The 18,903-nt window shown below is 31.6% G+C and overlaps 3 protein-coding genes and 2 long non-coding RNA genes across 5 annotated transcripts; 2 read left to right on the forward strand and 3 right to left on the reverse strand.

Annotated features, from left to right (window-relative positions):
* Positions 1-952: 952 nt before the first annotated feature.
* LOC149093617 (uncharacterized) lies at positions 953-2,297 on the forward strand. Its single transcript, XR_016199448.1, has 2 exons — positions 953-1,687; positions 1,912-2,297. It is a non-coding gene; the product is annotated as an uncharacterized LOC149093617 (long non-coding RNA).
* Positions 2,298-4,712: 2,415 nt separating this feature from the next.
* LOC112539181 (uncharacterized) lies at positions 4,713-6,038 on the reverse strand. Its single transcript, XR_003082841.2, has 2 exons — positions 5,622-6,038; positions 4,713-5,184 (listed from the first exon to the last, which is right to left on the reverse strand). It is a non-coding gene; the product is annotated as an uncharacterized LOC112539181 (long non-coding RNA).
* Positions 6,039-6,067: 29 nt separating this feature from the next.
* On the forward strand, positions 6,068-10,985 carry LOC107365207 (uncharacterized). The gene is made up of 5 exons (XM_015932682.3): positions 6,068-7,282; positions 7,475-7,711; positions 7,868-8,005; positions 8,087-8,339; positions 8,458-10,985. Exons 1-5 carry the CDS (start codon positions 7,028-7,030, stop codon positions 8,694-8,696), a joined length of 1,122 nt encoding a protein of 373 aa, XP_015788168.1. The 5' UTR covers positions 6,068-7,027; the 3' UTR covers positions 8,697-10,985.
* A 29-nt stretch (positions 10,986-11,014) lies between these two features.
* Positions 11,015-13,433, reverse strand: LOC107365208 (uncharacterized). Its single transcript, XM_089268582.1, has 2 exons — positions 12,471-13,433; positions 11,015-12,367 (listed from the first exon to the last, which is right to left on the reverse strand). The coding sequence occupies exons 1-2, from the start codon at positions 12,495-12,497 to the stop codon at positions 11,291-11,293; spliced, it is 1,104 nt and encodes a 367-aa protein (XP_089124708.1). The 5' UTR covers positions 12,498-13,433; the 3' UTR covers positions 11,015-11,290.
* Positions 13,434-13,570: 137 nt separating this feature from the next.
* LOC107365362 (18S rRNA (guanine-N(7))-methyltransferase) lies at positions 13,571-14,765 on the reverse strand. The gene has a single exon (XM_015932855.3). The coding sequence runs from the start codon at positions 14,573-14,575 to the stop codon at positions 13,742-13,744; it is 834 nt and encodes a 277-aa protein (XP_015788341.1). The 5' UTR covers positions 14,576-14,765; the 3' UTR covers positions 13,571-13,741.
* Positions 14,766-18,903: the final 4,138 nt, after the last annotated feature.

The following is an 18,903-nucleotide window of genomic DNA, read 5'->3' on the forward strand; positions in this document are numbered from 1 at the left end:
AGCCAATGGAAACAGAAAACAAAATTAACAAAAAAACATCTGTGACCAATTAGTGGGCCAATAATTGGTTGCAATCAGGGTTAACAAATGAAACAAAGGAAAGATATCTGGAATGTATTAATGGCTCTTTAACTATGAAATTCAATTCCTCTATTGAAACTCTAATTTCTTCATTTGTTATCTAAACTCTGAGTTGAACCGAGTCAAATTTCATTTTTCCTTATCTGTTTAATATTTTCTAAAGAATAACAAAGAAAACAATTGACTGTCAATTAATTATTAATATAATCATTCAATCAAAACAATTGAATCATATTTTGAAATCTCAAGATTTTCCTTGAAGAATAATGTTACTAAACATTAGATAAAGTATAGACTGTAGATGATAAAGGAATGATATTTTCAGTTTAAAAACAGCTTTTCTGTTTTCAATTTCAGCGACAATTGGCAAAAATATTTAAACAAAATTAAATAATGAGTTGACCAAAAAGTATCTTGAAAAGTGAAAATTTGGATGTTATGGAAGCACTAACTTGACAGCTAATACCAGTTGAAAATAATCAGAAAAAAGTATAGAGATTCACAATTTTTAAGAAAGCTGATTGAGATAATTGAATGAAAATTTTCACTGAGGGTCAGATGAAGTTATGAATGATCGATTTTGCGAAAATCTCATTTCGTCGACAATTTATGTGCTTGGATCCTCAAAAAACAAATTGATATTGCATACATTTTCATGTATGTCTAAACTCTTATGCTGTTAAATAATCATTTAAAATTTTTCCAAACGTTTTTTGCTTGTGTAATTTTCAATTCCTATGGAAACCTAATTTTTCACATTTAGACATCGAGCATTTAGCTAATTATTTCGTTTTCAAACTGTCAAATTAGATGAAGTTAATTCCATTTTCCTCGTCAACCATAGTGATTCCCCTTTCAAGTATCTGTCAGCTCTGAATATTTTACCATTTCCATTTCAGAGTAAAGTAACTAATGCATTTGACTTCACCATTTCTTGATGTGAAACAGGTCTTACAATGCTAGAACTAAATGACAGCTTCTGGATGGACGATTTCCAGAGTCTGCAATCAATTTTTTCAGCCTTTAAGCAAATGATTTCAATGCATAAAAAATGATTATCAATGCCCATCAGATTTATCAATTGTCCGACAAGAAAGTCCATAGACAGTCAAATATCGTTATCGTCTGATCCGTACTTTAGCCATTTTTGTCTGATCCTGATTATAATCATGTCAAATAGATGGCATGCCTAATAACCTGAATTTTTCAACCTTTTAACATATGAAAATTAGCGAGTGAAAAATAATTATCTCTGTACTTTTGCCAATTTTGTTCAGTCAAAGCTTGGATGAATTGATGAAAATTTAAGGAACATTGATCTTCAAATGCTACAATTTATTTTTAATCACACTTTTCTCTCTCATTTTCTTACCAGGCTCATGAAAAATGTAGACGATTACCCTTGAATTTTGTGTTTACCAGAAGATATAAAGAGTTTACCCAGGAAAGGCTGAAAGATTGACTTGGTGAAACTTGGCAAACAACTGAAGGCAATTTCAAGGTGCTTCAATCCTTAATTCACAATTGGGTCAAATTAAGGATTACACAAGGATTGGACTAATCTACATGCCAAAAGTCATAGTTTAAAGAGTAATCAGTTCAGTTGGTGAGATGTTCAAATTGCTAACAGTTAAACTTGAAAGGTTGTTCAAATGAATCTCATGACATTTAGACTTTTTATTTGCTATCCGGCAACAATCAGAAGTAAATTAAAAAGACGCAGGAAAAGGAATTTATAATCGTAAATTAATTGACAAAAATCAGATAATAACAACTCTAGTATAATTAATAACTAATGGTATTGTCCCTCTCCTATTATGCTATTTATAGACAACCAGATAAATCTTGCTTCCGAATCCAATTTGACGCCATTTTAATGCCATTCTATCTCCATTAAAAGTAATATTCATGTAAATATTGGATTGCTATTTTTAACTGAATCACAAATTGCGTGATTATGAACATTTACTAACAGTTGATTGTTGATTCATAGCAGGACATCAATAGAGGCTAAAAGCGTCAATCTAAATTTACAAAATATTCAAGATCTATACAATGAATGCATTTACATGTTTTTAAAATGGTTTAACCTTTCACAATAATCAATCACAATCAGTCAATTATAATTGATAAAATGAATCAACTTTTTTAACCTTCTTTACCTTTTGTTCAATAAAACCTTGAATTTGGTCAATAAATGTGAACTTTACATGTAATAGATTACATTATAGTCATTACATGGTAATTTGATGTAATAAGAAAAGGATTACGTTTATCATTCATGTCCATAAAGATGGTTAATTGATTAGCTGAAATGTCATGTCAATGTCAGACTCTGTGGTTACATTGAAAAATAAACCAGATTCGTGTATATTTAATGTGATAACCAAATGTCAAACAGTTTTGCTTTTGCTTTTATCGAGTAAAGTAACAATAGTGAAGACAATTAAATCATTAGATGAACAGTAATCAGCTAAATAAGATCACATTTGTAACATTACAGATGATGATAAGTCAGGTGTTAAGTAGGAGTTATAATCAAATCTGTGAAAATGAATGAAAAGGGATGAAAGGCTTTTCCATTCTGATAAAGCTCAGTGCAAAAGGATTGGGGAAACCCATTTTTCACGGATTTGACTGCGGATTTACCAATATTAATAAGGATTTTGAACACAATTACAAATAATTAACTCCTTTCAAACGTTAATTTGGATAGAATCTTGAGATCTAAATTGTGATTTCTTTATTGATCAGTTTCCATCACATTGAAAATCGAGTCGTAAATAATGTTTCAATTTCACGAGCTGAGTAATGAATATTTTAAAACAAAAGCAAATGCAATATTGAAACTGGGACTGATTAATCTTCAAAAAATAAGAAATGAAACGAAATTAAGATCATCAAGCGATTTTTTCCCTTCACAGCTAAAATCTGTAAATATTTCCAATGCTTTCACACAAAGCTTTATACTCACTCCATTCTGGTATCAGATTTAACCCTCAGCTGATTCCAATGTTGAAATTCATTTCTAAAAAATAATTTTTTCTGAAACTGATGAAGCAAACCAGAGATTGTTTGAAAGAGTTTCCCCAAAAAGTCATTTTTCATTTTTCAAAGAATCAACAATTGGCTCAATTTGAAGCTCTTTTTGAACCCAAATCTTCACCCAATTTACTGATCTTTGGGTCGAGCTCCAAGATGACCAATTTTCTGTCCAATAGATCTATTTCACCGTAAAAAATCTCATTATTAACCAGTTTAAAGGGTTTTCCAGGCTTATTCTGAAGTCTTTCATTCCATTCGTTGAAATATCTTTTTCCATTGAAAAATTCTTTCTGGTTGATTCACTTAGTTTTTCAAGCATCTTTTTTCTTAACTTCATCCAACAGCCAACATCCAACATGAAGTCGACAGAATTGAGCTTTAGTCTTGACAATTAGCTTTAGCAATCTAAAAAGTCAAAAGGTAAGTTTTTGAAGATCAAATGTAGTGAGATAATATGTTATTTATATAATTGATCCAGCACTGATCAACCTTGTCAATTATCGGGTAAACGCCAATTAGTTCTTGTCTCCAATCAATATTCAACTGAAATCAATTATTGACATTAAATTCACATGGTTTTAGTGCAAATGATTGTGTGATGGCAAAATGGGATGTCTGTTCAAATCAACTTTGGGGTGTTTATTTGTTTGAATGTAAATTCACTTCAATTCATTTCAATCTGTATCAATCATAAATTAATTTTGTCATGACTGCATAATGATGATTAAGTTAATCATTGAATAATCTTGTATTTATTCAATTACGACATTTAACAATGATTTCAATATGTATTGTTGTGAAAATTGGAAGCCTTGAACTGCAAGTTGCCAATTGAATCATTTAAACAATTGTATACAAACCCAAATGTACACTTGATCTTGTTAATGTTTACAGTTGAGGGTTAACAATGATCTAGGGAAAGATTGGAGAGGTTGATTGTTAATCTAAAATTAAAGTAAATTGTTACAAGGAGAAAGATGAAACTAAACCAGAAAATAACCAGAAAAAAATTGGCCTCAACATTTGCTGGTAACATGAATCATTACCAACATTGAAATGAGTTTGGAGACAAAAAAAAGGTTAACTTTTAAACCAATAAACATGTTGATCATGAATCATGATCAACATATTTTAAATTTTATCCCCGAAAAAAACCGATTTTTGACGTCTCTAATCATGATTAACAAGGTCATGTTAATTGTTGAATAAAAATACAAAAAAATAGTTAATTAAAAATTGAGTCAACACCAGGAAAACTGATTGCCTGGTTATTTGGTTAACCCAAGACTTGAAGATAAAAACCAGAAAAAACAAAACCAGAAAAAAAACATAACCAGCCATAACTCAAAAGTCAAACTTAACCAGTTTCCTAATTGTTTGCCTTTGATTAATCAGCATCTGAGGTCCATTAAAAACATATTATGACATTTTAACCAAGTGTTAATGGTTTTACAATTCTGGTTTCTGGTTTGGTTGATTGAATTTATGTTTAAAAGCAACAAAGAAAACTGGTTTTCTAATCAGTTGATTTTTTTGTTCATTGTTTAATGATAATTGTAAAAGTCAATGTTGCCTGTGAGGCAAAATTAGCATGAAAAATATGAACTTTTAATAAGATAGTAAATATTGGTTAACGTCATTCACAGATTGCAGACAAACCTGTTGTAAGATTGTTTCAAGACAATTAATGACATGTAAAATGATTATTAAAAATCAATGTTTGCTTGATTCTTATATTGAAGGTTAAGGTTTTTGCAACTTTGAACTTTACCTGTAATGACAATGTATCTGATGGTTAAAAGGTTGCAATTGTAATAAAGGGTGTTCAATGTAGTAACTTCCAAACTGGCGGAGCTTAAATTATGATTATCACAATCAAATAAATGATAAGCAAGATAACTAGAGTAACATTTGCCTTTCACCCTTTACCTTTGTTATTGTGGTATTATTCGACTTATCTTGCTTATCATGTTTTTGATTGTGATAATCATAATTTAAGCTCCGCCAGTTTGGAAGTTACTACATTGAACACCCTTTAGGAAAATGGATTGTAATGGCCTGTAAATCAATTGAAATTAAAATTAGTGTTGAGCTATTAAACAGTATCTTTAGATTGAAAGTTACACCATTTTACACTTTTTTGAAAGATTTATTATATTTGCAGAGTTTTTTGTCCTCTTGGTATCTTTTTTGCTACTGTTGCTGCTTTATAATTGGCATAATTGACAATCTAGTCTAATCAAAAATTGTTGAATATTGTTTTATCAATTGTTAATCTTGTTTTGTTCAATCACTTTAAATGCCAAAAATTGAAATCAATGTTGAACAAGTATCAAAATCATGTTGCATTAGTCTAATGATAACGATACTTGAAAGATAATGAAAAGGAACAAGAGAAAAAAAAGATCACAAAAATGAACCAGATTTTGTCTCCATTCTCATTAACCTTTTTGTTTACTTTTGTCATCATGTTATTTAACTGATTGTTTTCTTACCTTCGTTTTACACCTTTCATTGGTCATGGATGAATTAATTGAGTTCAATCTTTTTACCTTATATTACAGTTAGTAAACCATTTAGTAAGCATTTCAAGTAAAAAGGGTTGTGTTGAAAGCATGTATTATCCATCTTCACTCTGACGATCTTCTCCTTCAACTCTTTGAAAGTAAAATGTTGAAACATTTGAGGGAGATAAAAAACGATGAGTGAACTTAATTATTTGAATTTTCATTTCACTAACTTGATAAATACATTATTAGCTAATGATTTTGATTACATTTAATTGTTCAGTTCAGGTCTGTCTTAATTTTTACTGAAACATTTATTGAATGTCGAGCAGCTGTGCAACCAAAGACTCTTTGGCAAAGAGTAACCCATCTTTTCTCAACGCCATCTGTCTATTGCTGAAGTAATTCGGGATTAAATGTCTTCAGAAGCTTTCTTCTCTTCATCCTATCCTCCTATTTATCCTTTTGCTTGATCTTTTGTTTCATTTTATTTATTATCATCATCAATTCTAATCAGTTTCATTTTTAAAATTGCATTCTGTGATTAGTTAATTTCATTTTAAATGCAAGAGAAAGTAAAAAGGAAAGAAAGCTTCTGATTAAATCTATTTTTTTTGTGTGTCTTTGATCTGTTATCTTCCTTTTGCTATTGTGCATCAGTTTAATAACTTGTGGGACAATTTGACTGACTCCTGATGTGACCATGAAAATTTATCCCCACTCAAATAAAGCAGCTATCAACTATCAGCAATCATCATCAACATCACCACCACCATAAATATACCACCACTATTAGCATCACTATCTGCTTCAGTCATTACTGTTGTTGATTTTTTTCTCTTTTTGTCTCTCCTTCTACTCACTAACTCACTGACTAAGCCAGTCACTCAGTCATTCATTCTTCTATCTCATTTTCCTTCTTCTCTCTTCATCTTCAAATATACTTGAAGTCATATATTTATATTTTTTTCATGTAAAATGATGCCTCAAGCTTATCGGATATCTTAATAATCAGTTATCTTTAAACTCAGTCCTCTTCTGGTTCTTGAACGATCCTCCTCGATCAAATCTTCAAATATTTCTTTCTATTAACCACTAAACACAATTGACAATCAGACAACAACGTTTATGAAGTTTTTTACATTGTAACCCGATCAAAGATAATAATGACAACATCAACAACAGAATTGTGATTTTTTGATGGAATTAGTTTAATCATGTATTTTAAAAATTTGTGTTTCACAGTATTATGATGTTCAATTACAGCCGATATTGGATTTATTTTGGATATATTTGTGTTTCATCTTGCCTGTCAATTTAATACATAGCACTTGGAATAAAATATCGGTTTCTTTTGTTTCTCACCTGTTTTGTTGTAAAAAGGATCAAACAAAATGGATAAAAGAGACTTCAAAACGAGTAAAATCTTGTCAATAATCAATGAGACTATTAGTGATTCAACTGAAATACCACCATTACTTTCCAATGTTTCAACAATTAATTCAACAGTTTCGGCTATAATTTCTTCATCTCCATCATCAGCATCTACGTTTCCAGCATCTACAATGATGGTGACTACGAATACATCCTCATTACCAGCGGCCGTTAGCTCCGGTTTTGACGGCATCGAGTCTGAATTAATAGAAAAGGTAATTTTTAAAAATTTTAATCATTTCTTCCCGAATAGATTATATCATAACTGATTATTACATCCTCAATTTCAGTTAAATATGATATTTTCACATTCATTGAAATTTCTCTCTTATTCACAATGTTATGCAATTTGTGCTCATAATATAATTTTCATTTCTTGTTTTCCTTCACTTATTTTCTTTCACCAGAGTTGGATATTCTCATTGGTTATACTCATTCTCTACTTAACATTAACATTAATCCAAGCCTATGCCTTTGTTCGCCAACGAACACGTAATTTATTGGTTTATCTTTTCACAATTTCACTAGAGATGTACACATTAGCGCTGTTCCTCAATTCCTTAGATGTAATACTCTTCCGCTCAGTCAATGATGAACCCAATATGATGCCATTAATTGTAGATATATTACGGATTTCAGCTTTGGTACGTTGACATGTCAACACTAAACAAATATGTTTTAATTTGAATCAGAAATTTTCCATTCTTCACTCTGATTTGATAACACTGATAATTTTCATTGTTTGTTCCGAATGATTTTCTCTCTTAATTGATATTTATTCTCTTCTCATCTTCTCTTAGGCTCTATTCATTCTGTTTGTTCTTATAATTGCCAAAGGATGGCCAATAACTCGATCAGAGGTTACAGCAAAGCCTCTTGTTGCAATGGCTTGGCTTGCTTACTTGGCCTCTGAAATACTTTTATACAGCTGGACTGAGGTACTTTCATTTGTCTACTTCAACATTCAGTATTTATTTAACAAATTTTGTTCTTCTCATTTCTCAATTTTCTGTATCTAGGGATCCTTGATTGAAGAGAGTGAGGATAGATATTTAACCCTGCCAGGGTGGATAAGTTTGGGCTTACGTATAATCATTATGATGTGGTTTCTATTTGAACTACGAGCTACAATGATGTTGGAACAAGATCAACAAAAATTACGGTTTTACCTTCATTTTGGTGTTGGTATTATGGTTTGGTTTGTTTACCTACCAATAATCGTTTTTGTAGGATCTCAAACATCAATTGAATGGAAGTACAATTTCATTTCTGGTACGTTTATTTCCATTTAATTGAACCTCAATCTATTTCATTTGACACATTTCACATTAATCAAAATTGATCGTCATAACTAATATTTACATCTAATTCTCTTTCTTCACATTAACAGTGTTCTCTCTGTTGGTTAATTTTCTGGCTTATGCCGTAATGGCGCATTTCCTCTGGCCAACGAAATTAACATACCATTTCCTGACCCACCCAACTGAATCAGATTACTCAGAAGGAATAGATGAATACGAGGAAGCATCCAGAGATAGCTTTAACTGTTTATCCCAAATCAATTATGGTAATGGAATTCATCATCATAGGTTTGGCCATGATCTTCGGTTACCTAGCTCAAAGACGTGAATCATTGTGTTTACTTTTCTTTCCCTAATTTACCTTTAGTTTGTAACTCTTTATTTTGTGTCTCTCATTCTCGCTTTATCTTTCATCTTCACAATCCATCAATTGATCCATTAGTTTCTAACCATTATTATATATTACAATGTATAATAACTCACCATGAAGATCCTTGAAACATCTCGTAACTCACAAAACATTTACCTATGGGCTTCAATTCATCTAATTTCTCAAACAATAATTGTTTACATTGTCATGACACAAAAAAAGAAGTCCACTAATCTCGAACAAAACCTTAGAAATGAAAAAAAAATGCCAAACAAAAGCTAAATTGTATTTGTTTTGTGAGTTAATCAAAAGGAATAGAGACGAATAACAACTTTCCTTAAAGTTTACATAAATCATGCATAAACTACTAAATGATAAATAGCTAAGAGTAGAAATACAAGAATCAGATTTTCTCTTGATCTTCATGGAATTGTTAGAAACGTGATTCTGAGAACAAATGATCGTTATTCCTAATTCCTTATTATCTCGCCAAATTGTTTAAAATGTCGAGTAAAATATTTATCCCAAGCTAATGGATTAATTCATAAAGTGATTGCAAAAAAAATTGAGAGAAGCTAAGCCCCGAATTATTGATGATATTGAATTTTTTTATAGATTATTATTTATGTAAACTTTTTCTTCTCACTATCATTTCTTTTTTTCTACCAAATTTCCGTTCAATTATCTGATTCTCTTGAACCCTAAATTTCAGATGAAATGTAGTGATATGCTATTGCAACAACAAAGGAAAAGAAAGAAAAAGAAAGAGTTTCTAGGAAGTGAAGTTCAGCAAAATTATGAGCCATCCTTAAAAAGCTTTTAAGACTCATAATAGCAACTGTAACCACCTCCAAAATAAAACTAGGGAATCGATTGCTCAAATGATATTAGACAGCAAAAAATGTAATGAAATTGCATTTTCATTTGTTGTGTGAGTTTGAAAAACAATGTAAATTGACTAGGAAGGAGAAGGAAGTTTATTATTGCAAATGTGTGTCCAGTAAATCCTAAATGGATTGATTGTGATACACAGACTAATAAAGTCAGGAAGTCACGCTAATTCTGATCCTTGAAACTGAAAACAATAATCAACATATACAATATGCTTCTAAACCCTTTCATTGTATAACAGATGAAAAAGGTCAATGATCTCTCTTTATTTCTCTTTCTTTCTCATCATTTATCTTCTCTCTCTCAATTTTTTACCTTAATTTCTTTTCCCTCTACTTTCTTTCTTACGCCCAACCAATTGATTTTTTTGTATTATGTAAATATGTTATCCATCTAGAATCATGTAAAATAATATAAACACACACAAAAAAACGCAAAAACAATCATCGCCATCAAAAGAAAAGCAAACCCAACCAACCAACTCTGTAAACTGTTAAACAAGCCATTTTACCACCAAAGTCCTGTTATAGATGCCTTGATGTAATCATCACCCTGACAAAAGCAACATCAACAAATCAACGAATCAAATACACAAAATTTCATTCATGAAGAAAGCCAAACCGGAACAATTTTTCATGGAAAACAAAAAAGGAACGATTAAAAGATGAACAAGATGCGATCTCATCATAGCTCATGCATTAATGTCAATTAAGTGCTAAAATCTTTAAATTGTTTTGTTTTTTGCTCTTTTCCCTTCATCTCTTTTACCTACTGATTTTAAACCTTTCCTGATGATTTCACCCTTCTTTTCAGGGTAACTCTTCTCTCCTTACCTTAGATTTTATGCTCAATTTAATTATTGTTACTATTATTGATCTTCATTAAGGAGAGAAGAGGATCAAATCATCTTTTAAAACCTTTTTACCTTCTTTTTTCTCCTTTTAGTGTAAACCCTTTTTCAACTCTGAATCCATCTTATTGCTCATCTTTCAACTTTCATCTTTTTTATTCCTCCTTCTTTCGATTTTATGTCTAAATCCAATCACTTTTTTGCTCCTTTTTTTCATCGATTGCAATCTATGGAATCGTCGAACAATTCTTGATGTAACATTAATTTACTAATTTCATCTTTTCTCTACTTCCTTCTCTTCTTCCTTTCTTCCCATCTTCACTCTACTCTTATCCTGTTTCCATCGATTACAATATTACTTTCCATTTTTCCCTGCAATCTGTCAAAAAAGTTTGTCTCGCACATTAAGAGCTAATCAAGAAAAAGATGATAAATTTATATATAGTCACTCATACTGTATAAATATAAATACCGTTCATGGTTATAAATAAAACATTTCAATAGAATCGAGAATAAATAATCATTTTATCGCGGACAATATCATTCACTAACCCTATTAATTCCGAAAAGGATTTATTCTTGATCAGTAACTATCTGAAAACATTCTCATCATATCACTAACATAATCACACCATCATTATGTGTATCATTTGTTTTATAATTACCAACATTTCTGTTTCATCATTCAATTGATAAATTATTTAGGCTTCCGGGTTAACTCTTCTTTTGCATTCAGCTGTGTTTTTTCAAAACAAGCTTCTGCATATCTTCATATATTGATGAGTACAATTAATTTTCACTGTCATATCAATCAATCTAATTTCATTTTTTCACATTCATTTATAGCTTTACTTACCGAGTGAGCTGGTCGAACAGCGTGAAGATGGGAAACAACAGGAGTCACAACTGGAGTAGCTGGTGTTAGCTCAACTATCCGATGATGATGATGATGATTGCTTTGAGGTTCAGCAATTAAAGTAGCAACTGTTGAAGGTGGAGCGTGATGATGCAGATGATTGTCTTCAATAACCAAACGAGCTGGTTGAACTGAATGGATGTGTGCGTTGTTATGATGCCCAGAATTAGCCAATGAAGTGTAAACAACTTTCTCTTCAATGATTGGTGATTGTTCAATAATGGCCTCTGATTGATGGCGACCATTAAATTTGTATTTATTTGATCTTGAAGGTCGGCCTCGTTCCTCTATTGGCATTCTTGATTCTCTCAGACGATCCATCGGCTGTTGTTGATGTTGCTGTTGAAGTTGTTGTTGCTCTTCATAATAACCTGATGGGGTCATTGGTTGATTAGGAGTTGATAATTCCTCAACTGGATCCAAGGTTTCAATTTGTTGTTGAGAGTGAAACATTTCAACTCTTGATTTGGGTTGACGTCGAACTGCGATGACCTTACTATTCCTTATAACGCCAGTGTGCAAATGATCAAGGATTGGTTGAACAGCAAAAGCGCCGAGTCTGTGGGCATGACCTGTATCACTGTGGATTGCTGAGACTTCAACAACTTTGGTATGTACATCTGTATGGATGGGGTTGATAGCCGGTCTAAGAGGCACAAGGTGAAGATGATGCGGAGGAGTTATCAAAGGACCATGAGTTATGATGGCACCAGTAGGTGGTGATGAATACCTGGGTTCATGGATCTCTTCAATAATTTCAACTGAACTTGGTCTTTCAATTGCTGGTTGGTGTTGTTCAATCAAGGCTACTTCTTCCGACAACGGATTTTCAATGAGATGACCATGAAGATGGCCTTTTCTAACCAATTTATGTTCACCGTTTGCTCGGTAATTGGGCTGATAATTTCTTTCCCTGTGGTGGCCCATTGATCCATGAATGGATGCTGGCAGTATGAGGAGTAAACATGATACCTGGACAAGGAAACAAATAAAACAAAAGAACGTCAATTCAACTTGATTCTTTGATAGGCACATTTTTAGGAAAAATTATTGATTTAAGATGTGTTTAACTTACAACTGAGGTGATTGAATTGATGAACATTTTGATGATACTTGTCAATTGATGGTTTTGATGAAAATGAACTGACTAAGATGAAATGAATAGCCATTTATGCAGATTTTTGTCAATAGGCTGGATTAACATTGATAACCATTGTTAATCGTTTCATAATCGGTTTCTCCTGATCACCATATACCATTAAAATAACGAACTAATAGACAAGCAGAAAGATTGACTTTTTTTACCTTAAATTGTCATCTTTAAAGTGTTAACTGGACAATTAGTTACAGTATGCATATTAAATGAGATGTCTTTACTTATGATTTACCTGATTGCTTTTAGTCAAGTTACTTTTTTGAAAGTGATTCTTTTTTCACTTTATATTGGTTAAAAGCCGTAAAATTTTAGGTTTTAAAGTTTAAATTTTATTGAGACTGATTAAATTCGAGTTTTAATTACTTATAAAAAGAAAAGTTTGAGATGTCCATTAGAAAATAGCCATAACCTCAACTGAACTCACAACTTGTTAGTCCAATTGAATTGATCAAACTCCAATATGTCTTTAGCATTAGAAGTTTCCGCAAATTCCTTACTGAATACAGAAAGTGAATTCAGAATACAAGTACATGTAAATAGATAGAGTCAATTAAAATTGAATAATAAAACCACTAAAATTAACAAAAGGTTGGCATTTAACCAGAATTTTATTTTAACTTATTTCGCCAAAAATTGAGGGATACACTCATTTTGGTTTTGTATTTCTAATAACTCTTTTAAGATATCACAATGCAAGTAAATAGTTGAAAGAGTCGTCTATGTTTTACTTGAACTTCAATTGATTAGAAAGTTCTGAAATAGTGTTGTGAAATAATATCAATACTTAAATCCGAAATCTGATGTTTTATGGCAGGGAAAATAAAATAATCTTAAACTTTAATCAACCTTTTATTCACTGCAATTGGTATTTTTTTAGAATGAATTTGGAGCTTTTCAACCTAACTTGACTGTACGGAAAATGGCTGATGAAGAAAAACTTGCAGATACTAAAATCACCGTAAGATAACGAAGAAAGTATTGTTTCTTCAGGTAGATTCAAATTTTATAGACCTTTGGTGTTTTTTAAATAATGTTGTCTTTTATTAACATTCCTTCTTATGAAAGTAAATGATTTCGAATCATCAAACACTTGGAAAAGATGATTGAAATGTTTTAGTCAAACATTTATACAGCATGTAGCTCATTTTAATTTAATTTGTTGTTGGTTTTACTTCAATAAAAAGTACGCATCAGAATTTTCCGCTTCGTTTTCTTCCAGTATATTTGGTATCTTCTCTAACTTCTTTTCCTTGACGTCTTCTTCTTTCTTTCTTTGCAAGAATCCATTCTCGAGATTTTTTCGCAGGCTTTCCTCGGACAGGTTTATTTTTCATTTTACGATTGATATTGGAAACTGCTGAAGGTAATTCATGTTCATTTACCAGCGGTTTGGGCATTACTGGATCAATTCCTCCGGTAAACAGAACTAGGTAAACTTTTTTGGCTTTTGAACTGTTAGGATAATCGACAAGTAAACCGCCAGTAAAACCGGCTCGCATGGCTTGAGTGGTAATCAATTCTACTTGTTTATCATCTTCTGGATAAAATTGAAACACTGCTTTACTGCCACGAGCAAGACAGCTGTACAAACTAGTGAAAAGTTGTTTCAACCTAGCAACAGGATTGTGTGATTTTTTATCCGCATTACATAACCATTGAAGGGCTGAAATACTAATAGCTCCGTCAAATGTTCCAGGTCGGAAAGGTAGCCCTTGTCCTAAATCCCCAAGAATCAAATCACCTTTCTCTAAATCACGTTCCTTGGCAACATCCAACATTGATGGTGAAATATCAACACCAACCCATGAATGGCCAGCTTCTTCAATAGCAGCAGCGGAAAGACCTGAACCACAACCAAGATCCAAAATGTGGGCTTTGATACCTTCAGGAAGAGCTAAAATTTCCAGAGCTCTTTCAGAGAGTTGATATTGCACTTCCATGATACGAGAATTTCTTGTATATTTCCTAGCTTCTTCATCGTTGTAATAAAACTCTGGTGGAGCTTGATATTCTGGTCGAGACATGATTATAAATAAAACGTATTCACTTAAATTACACAAAAGAAGCAAATGACAGTGAGAAACCGTGCATAAGTAACAAAAAAGTGGTATATTAATAAAGATACAAAAGATGTATTTATTAACCAGAAAAAATTAGTTTAAATTGAAAAAATATTGTGTTTTGTTAAAGTCACATGTTGCCAATATGAAAACTCTTTAACCCAAAGAGTAAACAGGTTTTCAAGCCCGCCAACTTTGATTGATATTTTCGCCTCTTTACCATGGAAACAAGAACCATCGGATTGCGATTCCCATTCATTCTGATTTAAAATATTATTTATATTCATGGTACCTGTAAAAAACATAAGCTTTTCTTCATCTTAAGCAAAGGCGGAAAAACATCGTTGAAGTATTGTTAAGGATATCTCTAAATCAAAGCATTTTGCTAAATAAAATTGTACTGTTAAACACTTATTTGAGCGAAAAGAAGTCAATAAACGAAATTAATATCAATTGATGAATTAATGTCACTCTTTATTTATTGAAGCTTTTAAATCTTGAATCTGTATTAGCATTTAATCTTTCTAATTGATTGGTGTCATTAATTATTGAAATAAACCTTATCTTTCGATTACCTTATAACATCTAAATAACCCAATTTCTGACCGATACCGTTGAATTTTTAGTCTATATTCAAGTTATTTAGGCTAAAAAAAGTGAATTTAAAAGTAATGTCGACCAGAAAACTGGTTCCAACTATTTCCTTCAACAGTTTTTAATTGATTAGAAAGTTAATCACTGATTACTTGATATTTAAACTCAGCTCTAATAATGTTTTTAATTAACCGTTTTTATAACGATTTAGAGTCTAATTGGAAATACAAATCATTCTGTATCAACATCTCCTTGCCCTGACTCCAGTTTGATCGATAATCTGAATGAAAGTCAGCGATAGCATGAATCTGATCATACATCGCCATGTAACCATCACATCTAACCAAAGCTGCCAAACCATCGAAATTTTGTTTACCGAATCGATGATATAATTTGCTATGAGGTAATGTAATCAAAGATTCAGGAAGACACTTTACTTCAAAATTACATTGTAAAGATCCAAATTCATAATGTCAAATGAAATAAATGAAAAAGCAAATCCTTAACTCTTCTAGACTGAAAAGATCGGTATCGGAATGCGACAAAACTTTGGCTTGCAATGTAGGTTGAACATTTTTGAACATTAGCCATTCCTCTGACATTTTGAGTGAAAATCATTTAATAAGAAATAGCCGATTGTAATCTAAATGGACTAAATTGCCAGAATCGCCATCTCTAGTACAACTAGACTCTATGATAACATTTAGGGTGATATAACAATGAAATTGAACGTTATGTCTCAATGAAATTACACTTTTACTCAAAGTTTATCTGTTGAAGGAACAATTTATTGATTGAAGGTTTAAACATTGGTAAATCGTTAAAAGTTGTACCTCAATTTGCTGATCAACTTGATAATACACAACTAATAGCTGATATTGATTTGATTTAAAGATGCTAAAAGTACAAAATTTACCCATTTATTTCAAATCGACACAAATGGGCGAAAACGGGTAAAAATTAATTTCTTTCAAATTCAAACTCTGCTAGTTTGTATGGGCATCAAAACTGTGTGATTCAAAGATTTCTCTGATGATCAGTTTTCTAGAAAATCGAGTTTAAAGTTGAAACTTCGAGCGCTTTTTTTACAGGTATGGAAGCAGATTTTTCAATGAAACTCGATCTACTGATGTTTAATCTGATGATAAATCAGAAAATGTTCTTATTTTTATGGATAAAATTTTCTGTTTCTTGTAAAACAGATCACTTCGATTGTCAGTTAAACCGTACTCTTTATAAGACCGTGCGAATTAGAAAGCTGAAACTTATTATGTATGTGTAAATATTGTTGGTACGAAGCATGGCTTGAATACTTTTTTAGATCTACTGACAGCTCTCCTGCTCTTGGCCTAAAACCTACTAAACTTTGAATCTCGATATTTCGAGAATGGCATTACTTAGAACCGCCATTCTTTAACCAAACGTTAGATTTTATTATGCGGTAAAACATGATCAAATTTTAGATCATTAAAGATGCCACGGAAAAAGTTATAGCATTGATTAATTGTGTTACCAGATTTTGTGCTTGGTTTATAAAGGTAAATGGATATTAAAACACAAATCTTATGATGTGTTACTCAAATAGTCTGTTTTGCAAATCTTTACATAAATGAAATGTTTAAAAGATCATTGAAAGAAACTTTGACTTTCGAGTTTAGAATTGAGTTATGGTGTGTTTACAGGAGCAAAAACTGAGTCCATTGATGTCATGAAAAAGCTTCTCCGATAAACAGTTCTCGAGAAATTTGAGGTCAAACTTCCAACTTCGATCGGCTTTTATTCAATAATACAAACAGATTTTTGCGCGAAACTTCATTTGCCTAATGTAATATTTGATGAGCAACCCGAAGATGCATTTACTACAAGGAATAAAATCCTCTTTTTTTGTATAACAGGTCAATTCGATTTTCGATTAAAACTGACCTCATTCAGTGAACTTAACAGTTAGACAACTGAAACTTATAATTCTTAGACAAAAGTTCTTGGTAAACATCAGTGAACGAAGACTTTGTTCAATTTAACGAGGGTTCTCTTGTTTTTGGCCATTGGTCTTTTGAACTTTTAGTCGCAATATCTCGAAAATTAGGGTACCTAAAAGCACCATTCTTTGCCTAATCATTAGATTTGAATACATAATATCCGACTGTAACATAATATGACTCAATGAAGAGACGATATGAGTTAATTAATGCGATAATGAATATGATTCTAACACATCGCAAGTTTGTGTTTGAAAAACTATTTATCTTTATAAATCAAGCACGAAATCTGGTAATACAATGCTATAACTATTTTCGTAGGATCTTGAATGACTTTATATTTCATTACATTATAGCCCATAATGCAAAGGTAAAGTAGGCAAAGAATGATGCTTTTAGGTACCCTAATTTTCGAGATATTGCGACTAAAAGTTCGAAAGACCAATGGCCAAAAACAAGAGAACCCTCGTTAAATTGAACAAAGTTTTCGTTAACTGATGTTTACCAACAACTTTTGTCGACGAATCATAAGTTTCAGTTGTCTAACTTTTACGTTCACTGAATGAGGTCAGTCTTAATCGAAAATCGAATTGACCTGTTATACAAAAAAAGAGGATTTTATTCCTTGTAATAAATGCATCTTCGGGTTGCTCATCAAATATTACATTAGGCAAATGAAGTTTCGCGCAAAAATCTGTTTGTATTATTGAATAAAAGCCGATCGAAGTTGGAAGTTTGACCTCAAATTTCTCGAGAACTGTTTATCGGAGAAGCTTTTTCATGACATCAATGGACTCAGTTTTTGCTCCTGTAAACACACCATAACTCAATTCTAAACTCGAAAGTCAAAGTTTCTTTCAATGATCTTTTAAACATTTCATTTATGTAAAGATTTGCAAAACAGACTATTTGAGTAACATCATAAGATTTGTGTTTTAATATCCATTTACCTTTATAAACCAAGCACAAAATCTGGTAGCAAAATTAATCATTGCTATAACTTTTTCCATGGCACCTTTAATGATCTAAAATTTGATCATGTTTTATCGCATAATAAAATCTAACGTTTGGTTAAAGAATGACGGTTCTAAGTAATGCCGTTCTCGAAATATCGGGATTTAAAGTTTTTTAGGTTTTAGGCCAAAATCAAGAGAACTTTTCCTGAATTGAAAAAAATATTCAAGCCGTTATTTGTACAAACAATTTTTATTGAGAGATAATAAGTTTGAGCCCTCTAACTATTACGGGTACAGAAAGAGGTCAGTTCAAATGAAAATCGAACTTTTATATTTTACAGAAAATCTGAAATTTTATTTCTCATAATAAGTGCATTTTCTGGTTTCTTAACAAAATTTAAATCATTAAAATAAAGTTTGATCAAAAAATCTGCTTCCAAAGCTGAACAAAAAGCGTGCGAAGTTTCAACTTTGACTTCGATTTTTTCAAAAACTGTCCATCGCATGAATTATTTAATAGTACCAATGGACTCAGTTTTCATGCCGCTATAAACCCACTAATTCCCGACTCTTTACTCAAATGATCGAGCCTTTGGCAGTACTTTTTGCGATTCATTTGTAAGTTTAACCAGAAAATTGGTTGATTTACCAAGAAATGGGTTGAGATGAGTTTAGTTTGTTGAATAAGTTGTTGCTCGTGCATTTACTACCCAAAGATCTTTACCCAAATCCTCTAACAGAAAGTTATTTTATCGAATTGACT

This window comes from Tetranychus urticae, chromosome 3, assembly GCF_039701765.1.
Source record: "Tetranychus urticae isolate SD_2017Ah chromosome 3, NJAU_TeUrti_SD_1.0, whole genome shotgun sequence".
Taxonomy (NCBI): domain Eukaryota; kingdom Metazoa; phylum Arthropoda; class Arachnida; order Trombidiformes; family Tetranychidae; genus Tetranychus; species Tetranychus urticae.

Coding starts and splice junctions, on each gene's coding strand:
- LOC107365207 (XM_015932682.3), top strand. CDS start 7,028: ATGGATAAAAGAGACTTCAAAACGAGTAAAATCTTGTCAATAATCAAT. Junction 7,712..7,867: donor TATTACGGATTTCAGCTTTG/GTACGTTGACAT, acceptor ATCTTCTCTTAG/GCTCTATTCATTCTGTTTGT. Junction 8,006..8,086: donor TTTTATACAGCTGGACTGAG/GTACTTTCATTT, acceptor TTCTGTATCTAG/GGATCCTTGATTGAAGAGAG.
- LOC107365208 (XM_089268582.1), bottom strand. CDS start 12,497: ATGTTCATCAATTCAATCACCTCAGTT. Junction 12,368..12,470: donor TCAATTCAATCACCTCAGTT/GTAAGTTAAACA, acceptor TTCCTTGTCCAG/GTATCATGTTTACTCCTCAT.
- LOC107365362 (XM_015932855.3), bottom strand. CDS start 14,575: ATGTCTCGACCAGAATATCAAGCTCCACCAGAGTTTTATTACAACGAT.